Genomic DNA, 11,475 nt, shown 5'->3' on the forward strand with positions numbered 1-11,475 from the left:
ATATTAAGATAGTAGCTACTTTCATAAACAAACCCAAATCATTACATTTTAAATGAAGTTTCTTTAAAAAAAAAATGTGGTGCGAGACGAGATAGATCTGAACAATGGGTTTAACGCGATTATGATAATATGTATTTAGGGGGTGAAGCCAGACATTTCTTTTAGGAGGTTAAGATTAAATTTTATATTTTCATGAGAGCTAAAATGTAATTTCGCCATTGTATTGACTTATATCTTTATAAGTTTTTAAAAGAATTAAATCAAAATTTTATTATTTCTGGGGGCAAACTATAATTTTACAGTTATAATTTAATAGATTTTGAGGGGTCTAACATAGAAATTTTTTATTTTAGCGGGGTTAGGGCTCTACCTTCTCCCACCGGATACATCCATAGTAAAACAAAGTGGATAATAGGGCAAAAAGTATCAATTGTGGAACGATGACGAATTTGACAACATATGTTCTTACCCTGCTCTATTTCAATCCTTGTTCTGAATAACCAACAAATAAGTACCATAGAAGCTCTCTACTCAAAAAATGGTTAAATTAATCTTTATACGTTAGATCAAAGATTAAATTTATCCTTTTATTAAAAATTCTATTAATTTCTATTAGTAAAAATTGATCTCTATATGTCAAACATGAGATACACTTACCCATCTCTCAAGTAATTTCAGACAAAACTTTGTTTTGTTGTGGAACATTACAACTCGGGAAAAAAAGGGATTTTTATTTCCTAAAGGTGAAACTTGATAAACGTGCTTAAGATGCACCCAATCTGGTCTTTTTCTTGCCATAGTATGCATATGGTCCTTATTTTGCAACGTTTCTATTCTTTTCTCCTAAAGATAATTGCACCATTTAAGGCTATTCTTTTCCTTTTAAATATATAAAAAAAACAATTTTCTATTTATAAATATTTTTTTAAATAAATATGAACAATTTTTGCATTACAAGTTAAATGGTGTTTGGTATAATTAGTTTTCATCATTAAAATCTAACAATTCTGGTGCTGGGAATTAATTTTAGCTAATAGATCCATTCTTTTTTTCGTATTCAAAGACGTGTTTTTTCATTCAAACCTTTCTGACAAATTTAAACAATAAATAATAAACTATACTCATTCTGATCTTCGACATTGATTGTCAAATTTACTTAGATCTAAGGTAAGTTTTTCTACTCATCGATAGGTACTAATCCATTGTACTGATTGTCAAATGGCTGCTTGGAGCTTGCTGGTTGAATTTTCTTTTTTTTTTAAGTTAACAACCCAATGGTTTAAATAAAAACTTTCGAGTGATCAAAACGTAAATTTACTAATAAATTAGTGACCTTAGGTGTAATTTACCCAAATCCCAAAAGACTTTAATTTTCCTATATAATAAACAATATATCTATAAAGAAATTGAAAATTGGAACAGTCAAAAAGAAAGACAACTAGGACCTGTTTTAGGTCATCAAACATGGGAACATGCAAGAAGAAAATCTAGAATCAAACATTACATACACATATATATATGTTATGAAATATAATGTAAACAATATTTTCTTACATAAGACCTTACATAAGATGTTGCTTCCCAAAATCTTTTTAACTGTCTTTTAGTGACAACTTACCTAATTCAGACATTTAATAAAACTCAAAATTGACCGCTTCAAGTATCCACATCCCCAACAAACAAGTTGTTAAGAAAACACAAGTTAGACTCAATCAAAATCACTACTTTAAAATAAATAAAACATTGGGTTAATTGCCAAAATGTTCTCAAAGTATTTATATTGTATTAACCAACTTCATTCGTTGGATTAATTATCGGTTTAATCATCAAATGATGTTAGGATCTGATGTGAAATATTTTTAAAATATGTGTATCAAATTGTAAACATATATTTACGTAACGGATAGTTTTGATTGAATGAGTTAAAAAACAAACAAACAAACAAACAACATCATCCAAATTTAAGAGGGTTATTTTTAAACGGGAAATTTTCCTTTTAATCCCTCTTAAAATATAAATTATTCAAATTAAGTCTTTTATCTCTTGAATAAATATTTTTTCTTTCATTTTGACCCTTCCAAAAAAATTAATAGCGTAAAAAATTTTAACTTTAGCCCTCCAAAATTTTATAATTTTATCTTGAACCCCCTAAATAAAGTTCATGGCTCCGCGCTTGACAACTCATAAGATAGGTACAAACGTATCATCTTTAAGGAGTTGATTAAAAATTTTTGAATTTAAGAAATGTATAGTGTAATTAACCCATTATTATTTGTATTTTTATTTGAAAGCATATTATTATTAGTAGTAATATAATGAAATTGGTGGGTGTGTTTACAGTCGTCATTTCTTTGAAAGAAGACCAAATTACTATTAATTTCAATGTGGGTGGTTTTTCAGGGTCAACATATAAACTAAACTAATCGGTTCCTTGAAAAATGGTAAAATTTCTTCTAAGTCCCTTGAAAAGTTAAAAAAAAAAGAAATTATAAAATAGTATGATGATAAAATTACTTTTTTTATAATATCATAATGATGACACATCATTTGAAATGAAAGTAAATGAATCTATTTTTTTTTTCAAAATAGATTATATTTCATCACCTAATTCATTGATAATGTATAAAGTTTAGAAGTCGGATACGATTTTGTCCTCTTTACTAAAAAAATTAGTTCTTGTATGTTAGATTAAAGAGCGAACTGACCAGTTTGTTCAAAATTTCATCTATTTTTACAGTTAAAAATTGAACATTGCACATAACCATGAGGTACACGTGGCATGCCACGTGTCACTTTTTGATTATTCCGTTAACTATATTAGTTTTTAACAGTACAAACGGACTAAATTTTTAATAGAAAGAACCAATTTGCTCTGTGATTTAACATACATGGATTAATTTACCATTTTTGAGTGGCGGAGATAATATATAATCCGACTCCTAATATAAAGACTTCCATGATACTTTTACCTATATATATAACATCATACCACGGATCAAATATTAAAATACTAATAATCAACTTAAACTTTCACTTTTTGTAATGAATATATATATATATATATATAGACTCAGTCCCTTTCAAAGAAAATGATATATTTTATTAGGATGCTTTTCTAGAAATTTATATTTGGTCTCACACGTTAATTACTTCCTTTTGATTTCTAAATTAAAATACCAAATTAATTCCAAAATATAAAAAAAATTGAAAAATTGGGGGAAAGAAATGCAATAAATTCAAAAAAAAATTATATTGTGTATTAGAACAAGTCTAATTTATAAGAAAGTGCTTTTAAATCTCCAAAAAGAAATTCTATTTCTTAAAGCAATAAATTCATTTTGGTCCTTGAGTATTATGATGTGAAGGGAGGAGTGCTCACCCTTAAAATGAGAAGTTGCTGCTTTAGATCCCAAAATTCATAAAATCTTAAGTAAATGTATGGTAAAATTATAGTTTGCTCCCCCAAATATCGGAATTCGATTTAATCCTTTTGAAAATCATAAAGATATAAATTAATACAAAAGTGAAATTGTATTTTAACTCTTATAAAAATATATAACTTAATCTCGACTCAAAAGAAAATTTCGACTTCACCCCTGATTATCATGGTATCCCAATTTTATACAAAATCTAGACAATATTTCAATGTGGTTATCGAGTTAAAAGGACCACAATTATATTAACAAAAATATATGTTGACTATGAGGGCTCACTTTCTTCATTTTGTCTTTGAATAGTATGCTTTTTTTTTCTTAAATTTGATGCGTTTAGGGTTTGTTGCCCTACAAAATCTGATAATAATGATGAAATTTGCTGAAAAATCAACCCTCTCCCACATGAAAAATAATCCTTATAAAACAAGCAAAGCATTGAAAAACAGAAGAAAAATTTTAAAAAATTATTCACATTTAATAGACTAGTGGGTGCAACAACTCCTACCATACAAGGTTGAACTAAATTTTGCCTAGTAATTTTTTTTTCACCCTTTTGTTGAATAAAAAACCTAACACCCTCCAACCTCAAACAACTATTGTCTTTTAATCTTCCTATAAAAACCCCATCTTATATCTCTCTCATCCACTCACAATTTTCTTTAATTTTCCATTAAAACAATAACCCCAAGCTTTTTTTAAAAGCTATGGAGTCTTTTAAGACCATTCTTTTCTTTCTTATTTGTTCTACAATGTTGTGTTGGGTTAATGGTGAAGTTCACAGGCATCAATTTGTTGTATGTTGTTTTTTTTGTGTGTTTTGTTTGTTTCATTGATTGTTGTTTTGCTTTTTGAGGAAAAATGTGACACTTTGGTTATATGTATATGAATCGAAACAGATTCAAGCAACACCAGTGAAGAGGCTGTGCAACACTCATATGGCTATCACTGTGAATGGTATGCTTCCTGGTCCTACTTTGGAGGTCAAAAATGGTGATACCCTTGAAATTGAAGTTGTCAACAAGGCCAGATATAATGCCACCATTCACTGGTAATTTAATTAACTTGTATATGTTGATACATGTGTCACGGGTCAAGATTTTAACCTTTTCATGAATTGTAAAATAGATATGATAAACAGAAAAAATATTAATTTATGCATGCATGCATAATATAAAACCTACATGTACTAAAAATCTAGACAAATTGAGTCCCATATATTAGATTAAAGAGTAAATTAATTATTTTCATTAAAAAATTTCATGCATTTTTATACAAGAATTAGTTTTTAACAATAGAAATGGATTAGAATTTTTTAACGGAATAAGCAATTTACTTTTTGATCTAACGTAGATGTACTAATTTGTCTATTTTTTTAAGAGAGAGGACAATAAACAATTTAACTCTTAGTACAAGAGTTTCTATGATACTTTTATTGATGTTTAACATATTGTTCCTCATGTTTATACATCATTAAACAGGCATGGTGTTCGGCAAATGAGGACCGGATGGGCGGATGGACCGGAATTCGTGACGCAGTGTCCGATTAGACCGGGAGGAAGTTACACTTATAGGTTTACAATTGAAGGACAAGAAGGAACATTATGGTGGCATGCTCATAGTTCATGGCTTAGAGCTACTGTTTATGGAGCTATCATTATTCGTCCGAGGGAAGGCGGATCGTACCCTTTCCCTAAGCCGAAGCGCGAAACGGAGATCATACTCGGTGAATGGTGGGATGCAAACCCCATGGATGTTGTGAGGCAAGCAACAATGACAGGGGCAGCTCCTAATAACTCTGATGCGTATACAATCAATGGTCAACCTGGTGATCTCTACAAATGCTCTTCCAAAGGTTAGCTATTAATTCGATTCAAATCTTCGGGTTTAATATTATATTGCACGACATTTATATCCTCAAACCATTTTTTTCTTTTTCAGATACTACGATAGTGCCTATCGACGTCGGTGAGACGAACCTCCTTAGAGTCATTAATGCTGCGCTCAACCAACCGCTTTTCTTCACCGTGGCCAACCATAAGTTCACGGTCGTTGGTGCGGATGCTTCCTACCTCAAGCCCTTCACCACATCGGTCATCATGTTAGGCCCTGGCCAAACGACTGATGTTCTAATCCAAGGCAACCAACTACCGGCTCGATACTACATGGCGGCTCGTGCCTATCAAAGCGCCCAAAATGCACCTTTCGACAATACTACCACCACTGCCATCCTCGAATACAAATCCGCACCCTGCCCTGCCAAGAAAGGCATCAATGGACCCAAACCAATCATGCCGTCCCTACCTGCCTACAATGATACTAACACTGTCACGTCTTTCAGCCAAAGCCTTAGAAGTCCCCGAAAAGTTGAAGTCCCAACCGAAATCGACGAAAGTCTCTTCTTCACAGTCGGTCTAGGACTCAACAACTGCCCACCGAATTTCCCTTCGAGTCGATGCCAAGGACCGAACGGTACACGTTTCACTGCTAGCATGAATAATGTATCCTTCGTATTCCCACAAAACTTCTCTTTATTACAAGCTCACCAACACGGGATTCCCGGAGTGTTCACCACCGATTTCCCAGCAACCCCACCATTGAAATTCGATTACACCGGCAACGTAAGCCAATCGCTTTACCAACCGGTACCCGGAACCAAACTTTACAAACTCAAGTACGGTTCAAAAGTACAAATCGTGTTACAAGATACAAGCATTGTCACACCCGAAAACCACCCAATCCACCTTCATGGATACGATTTCTACATCGTTGCCGAAGGTTTCGGAAACTTCGATCCTAAAACCGATACATCGAAATTCAACCTCGTTGATCCACCACAACGAAACACAGTTGGAGTACCTGTTAATGGATGGGCAGTGATTAGATTTGTTGCTGATAATCCAGGTGTATGGATAATGCATTGTCATTTGGATGTTCATATCACATGGGGTTTAGCCATGGCATTTGTTGTCGAAAACGGGCTCGGAGAATTACAGTCTTTGCAAGCACCACCACCGGATTTGCCTATATGTTAAAGATTCAATCACCACCAACACACAACAATAAACCAAATTTCAAGAAAGCAAAATAAGAAGGATTGAATACACAATTAACCTTTTGTTAATCATCCTTATTATTTTTTTCCTTGTCATTTTCTTAGCATAAAAAATTCAGGGGAGGTTTAGTTCATTGCTCTTTTTCTGTATTTTCCTTTTGATAGATATAAAGTGGACCAGCCGCCATATTCGTTTGATTCTTAGTTGTATTCTTTTCTTTAAAGATAATATTAATGATAAATTTTAAGGGGTTTTTTTGTTAATGATATCTTGTTTGTTGCTTCAAGTTTTATGAATATAAAAACTATGCAAATGTGAACGACGAGTGTTCATTAAGCAGATTTTAAGAGAAACGAATTTTACATCTCATATTCTGGTGAGATTAAAAGAGTTTTCGATTGGTCCCAAATTTTTCATGTTGCTCTTAAAGTTGTCATAGATTCGATAAAATAATCAATCATTACTGTTTAATTCTAATATTGTCTATATTAATTTGTAATTGACTTTCTCCAATTTCTTACTACAAAATAAAAATATGCTTCAAGTTCATATACTTTATATATATATTTATATATATATATATTTACTTTTATTTAAAGCTGTACTTAGAGATGAAGAGATGAAGCCTTTGGCCCCCATTCGTCAAATCGAAAAATTTAATTAATAATCCCCCTCAAGTATTAAAATTTCATTTTAAGCCTTTTAGTCATTCAAATAAATGCAAAGAATTATAATCTTGGCCCTTCTAAAAAATAAATAATATAATTTATTTATTTTTAGAATAATTATTTTTATCTTTGACCCCTAAATATTTTAAAATTTTATCTCAACCCCCTTACAAAGTTTTGGTTGTCCCCGATTATACTATCTTGAATTTAAAATAAGAATTTTAACGGTGTTAACTATTGTATTTGTATTTTCAAATCTAGAAAATAAATGAACTAAATTCTTTAAAATAAAAGTAAAGAAACTAAATTACAAATGTTCGAAAATTTTAAGGACTTGAAGTGTATTTTAACTTGTTATGTTTTTTCCATAGTTGTTAGAACTACAAGAACAAAAGAAAATTGCAAGGATTAGTCAATTTGGGTATAACAACATTGACATAAATAAAGAAAATAAAGAAATCTGATTTTGGGTACTACTGGATTGAAGAAATTTAGGTAAGACAATAATCATTCTTTATCAAAGTAACTTTAATTATAAATATTTAAAGCGAATAAATTTAGGTATTATTCGATTTGGTACTTAAACTTATTTTTTTGTCAAATTAGGTACTAGAATTTGATTTTTTGGTTTAAATTGGTACTAATTCAGATAAAAAGACAAATTCAAGTGCCAATTTGAACTAAGAAGCTAAATTTAGGTACTTAATTGGAAAAAGAAAACACTTAAGTGCCAATCTGAACCTTGAAGTCAAGTTAAGTACCGAAATGTATGTTTACCCAAGTTTAAATTAAATGTCCTACTGCATCTACTATGTCAAATCACAAATTTTACTAAATAAATAAAAATTTTGAAGGATGGAAGCATAATTTTATAATTTGAGAAAAGGGAGCAAAGCATAATTTTACCATTAATTTTTATAACAATACAATTAAAATAAATAAAAAAATCCTATAAACATATCTACCATCAATGAATGCCTCTGTTTAAAACAAGCTACTTAGTTCAAGTATTTTTACTATATATGGGTGAAGTGGATGAAAAATAAAATTATATGATAAATATATTTATAAAAAATATATAAATAATAAATAATGATTTGCTTCAATTTATAATTATTGCATATATTAGATGGGTATAGGTTAAAATCTTATATATAATTTTTTATTTTTCTATAGGAAAGATACAAAATGATAAAAATAATCTTAAAATAATACAATTTACTTTGTAAAAAAAAGATATTTTCATCTTTTCGAAATTTAGTTAGTACTCAATTAACTTGACATAAGTACTCTCAAAGTCTAGAGGCGAATCTAGGAAGATTGGCATGAGTCACGACCTCCCTTAAAATAGAAAATTATTATTTAGGCATTTTAAAATCTTTTAAAATTTTAAATTAGTAAAGATAAAATTACACTTTACACTTCTAAAATTATAAAAAATTAATTTAATCATTTATAAATTAAAAATTATAAAGATATAGATAATAAAAAATTAAAATTTTATTCAACCCCAAATTATTGTTCTTGCTTTGCGAAAACAGGGCAGCAGAGAAGGCTTCTGGATTTGTCTATTTCTAGTTGGGAGATTCAACAAGCAGTGTTCCAGATGAAGCCGCTATTGGTCCCGGGACCGGATGGCTTCCCAGCTCTTTTCTTTCAAGAATGTTGGGAGTTAATTGGACCTAATGTAGAAAATGTTGTGAGAGATTTCTTTGACAAAGGGAAAATGGTGATGGATTTTAATAAAACATTTATTGTACTTATCCCGAAGAAAGATCTTTCAGAAACTGCTAATGGTTTCAGACTTATTAGCCTTTGTTCTACGTTGTATAAGATCTTGGCCAAAGTTCTGGTTGAGACAAATTCATGGTATCAAGATGAGTAGAAAAGTTATCTCTATCTCTCACCTATTCTCTGTTGATCATAGCTATATTTTGTTCCGGGTCAATCTGGAGGAATGCTGTACTATCAAAGGAATCCTTGAGCAATACTGTAGAGTCTCTGGTCAAGCCATTAACTTTGATAAATCTGATATGATGGTAAGCAGAAATTGTCATCCGGTATTTATGAAACTCTTCCAACAAAATCTTGGGGTAAAGGTTGGTCATCATCCTAGCAAATACTTGGGGTTCCCGCTAGATTAAATGAAATCAAGAGCTAGGTTTTTCCAACCGCTTATTGACAGATTAGAAAGTAAGCTTCAAAGCTCTAGTCAAAGTATGTGATCAGATCGATAAAATTATTCGAAACTTTTACTGGAATGATGGAGTGGGAAAAAGGATTCACATGAGAAGTTGGGACTGGCTATGCAAGCCTGTTGGAGTTTCAACACACTTTAACCGGGTAAAGTAAGAATTTCAAACAGAATACCAGCAGAAACGTATTATACCCGGGTAAAATATGAAGGAAAAATGCTTGAAGTTCAAGCTTTTAGCTACTGTCAAGAATGGAGAACAGAACTTAGAATTTTTAGAAGGCAAAGAAAAAATGAAGTATATGGAAAAAAATCTGATGATTTCATTCATTTGAAACATTGGCTTAAAGCCATTACATATACCAGTCATTTGGCTGGTCAAAAGATTAACAAATTCTTTACCTAAACACTACCTAACTCCACTAGTTACATAGGGACTAGGTGATTTTGCTTGCAAACATAAACAAAGCTGGTGATCAGCTCTATCACCATCAAATTACATCAAACATAAACTAAGCTAAGTTCAAAATGAACTAGATTACAAAAGCATAGTTAAACGGTAACAAAATGTAACTGAGACGGAAAAGAAGCATCAACCCCTTCAGTTGCATGTATTTTACCCGGGTAATTTGTGTGTATGAATTCTTGCACATACTTTACCCGGATAACATAAGTGCATTAATTTTCACGTGCTTAATCTGCATGGGTGCATGGGAACTAACTTCAACACTCCTCCTTAGTTTCCATGCTTGTAACACCTAGCTGCTTTCTCAATTTTATAAACCTTGACACACCAAGGGCCTTTGTGAAGATATCAGCAACTTGTTCCTCTGAATTGCAATGAATCAGCTCCACCTCTCGAGCTTGTTCCATCTCCCTTATCACATGTAACTTGATGCTGAAGTGCTTCGTTCTGCCATGGAAGACAGGATTGTTTGCAATTGCAACAGCAGACTTGTTGTCACAAAAGATCTCTGTTGCTTCCCTTTGATGTAGGTTAAGATTAGCTAGAATTTTTCTCAGCCATATGGCTTGATTTACAGCATTTGCAGCTGCAAAATATTCAGCTTCTGTTGTTGATTGAGCCACAATCGATTGTTTCTTTGAGCTCCAACAAAACATGGTTGAGCCAAGGGTAAAAGCATATCCAGAGGTGCTTTTCATATCATCACTTGAACCAGCCCAGTCACTATCGGTATAGCCTTTCAACTTCAAGGTTTCAGCTTTGTTGAATAACACACCATAGTCAAGAGTGCCTTTGATGTACCTTAGCACTCTCTTTGCTGCTTGAAAGTGTTGGACATTACAGCAATGCATAAACCTTGATAACATACTCACAGTAAACAAGATATCTGGCCTAGTTGCTGTCAAATATAACAAGCAACCAACTAGGCTCCTGTAAGTAGACTCATTGATTGGTTCATGATCTCCTTGGCTGGACAGCTTCATTCCAACAGCAATAGGAGTGCTTGTTGGCTTACAATTCTCCATCGAGAACTTGGACAAAACCTTCAAGGCAAATGTTCTCTGTCCCAAGAAGATTATTCCTTCTATTTGGCGCACCTCCATTCCCAAAAAGTATGACATTAGCCCCAAGTCAGACATTTCAAACATGTCCATCATTTTGGCTTTGAATTCAGCCAACATATCTTGATCTCCTTCAGTCACCAAAAGGTCATCGACATAGAGGGATACAATAAGCTGTATTTCAGCTTCATTTTTCTTGACATATAGTGCTGGTTCATTAACACTTCTGTTAAATCCCAAACTGACCAAGTAGCTATCAATTCGAGCATACCAGGCTTTAGGAGCCTGTTTTAGGCCATATAATGCCTTCTTAAGCCTGTACACCATTTGTTCTTTGCCAGACACAACAAATCCTTGTGGCTGATCAATGTAGATCTCTTCTTCAAGGAAGCCATTAAGAAATGCAGACTTCACATCAAGCTGGTAGATTTTCTACTACTTCTGAGCTGCCAAGGCAATCAGCAATCTAATGGTGTCTAGCCTGGCCACTGGTGCAAATGTTTCCAGGTAGTCCAGACCATATTTCTGGCTGAATCCTTTGACTACAAGCCTGGCCTTCAGTTTGTTCAAGCTCCCATCAGAATTTTGCTTGGCTCGAT

At 32.3% G+C, this 11,475-nt stretch overlaps 2 protein-coding genes across 2 annotated transcripts; one reads left to right on the forward strand and one right to left on the reverse strand.

The window, feature by feature from the left end:
* The first annotated feature begins 4,069 nt into the window (after positions 1–4,069).
* On the forward strand, positions 4,070–6,620 carry LOC107939389 (laccase-5). Its single transcript, XM_016872719.2, has 4 exons — positions 4,070–4,228; positions 4,331–4,482; positions 4,913–5,286; positions 5,373–6,620. The coding sequence occupies exons 1-4, from the start codon at positions 4,139–4,141 to the stop codon at positions 6,464–6,466; spliced, it is 1,710 nt and encodes a 569-aa protein (XP_016728208.1). The 5' UTR covers positions 4,070–4,138; the 3' UTR covers positions 6,467–6,620.
* A 2,442-nt stretch (positions 6,621–9,062) lies between these two features.
* On the reverse strand, positions 9,063–11,203 carry LOC121208154 (uncharacterized mitochondrial protein AtMg00810-like). The gene is made up of 2 exons (XM_041078649.1): positions 10,235–11,203; positions 9,063–9,290 (listed from the first exon to the last, which is right to left on the reverse strand). The coding sequence occupies exons 1-2, from the start codon at positions 11,201–11,203 to the stop codon at positions 9,063–9,065; spliced, it is 1,197 nt and encodes a 398-aa protein (XP_040934583.1).
* Between the last annotated feature and the right edge of the window lie 272 nt (positions 11,204–11,475).

Source organism: Gossypium hirsutum, chromosome A10, assembly GCF_007990345.1.
Source record: "Gossypium hirsutum isolate 1008001.06 chromosome A10, Gossypium_hirsutum_v2.1, whole genome shotgun sequence".
Taxonomy (NCBI): Eukaryota; Viridiplantae; Streptophyta; class Magnoliopsida; order Malvales; family Malvaceae; genus Gossypium; species Gossypium hirsutum.

Coding starts and splice junctions, on each gene's coding strand:
- LOC107939389 (XM_016872719.2), top strand. CDS start 4,139: ATGGAGTCTTTTAAGACCATTCTTTTCTTTCTTATTTGTTCTACAATG. Junction 4,229..4,330: donor TTCACAGGCATCAATTTGTT/GTATGTTGTTTT, acceptor GAATCGAAACAG/ATTCAAGCAACACCAGTGAA. Junction 5,287..5,372: donor CTACAAATGCTCTTCCAAAG/GTTAGCTATTAA, acceptor TTTCTTTTTCAG/ATACTACGATAGTGCCTATC.
- LOC121208154 (XM_041078649.1), bottom strand. CDS start 11,203: ATGGTGTACAGGCTTAAGAAGGCATTATATGGCCTAAAACAGGCTCCT. Junction 9,291..10,234: donor ACTTCAGCATCAAGTTACAT/GTGATAAGGGAG, acceptor CATTTAATCTAG/CGGGAACCCCAAGTATTTGC.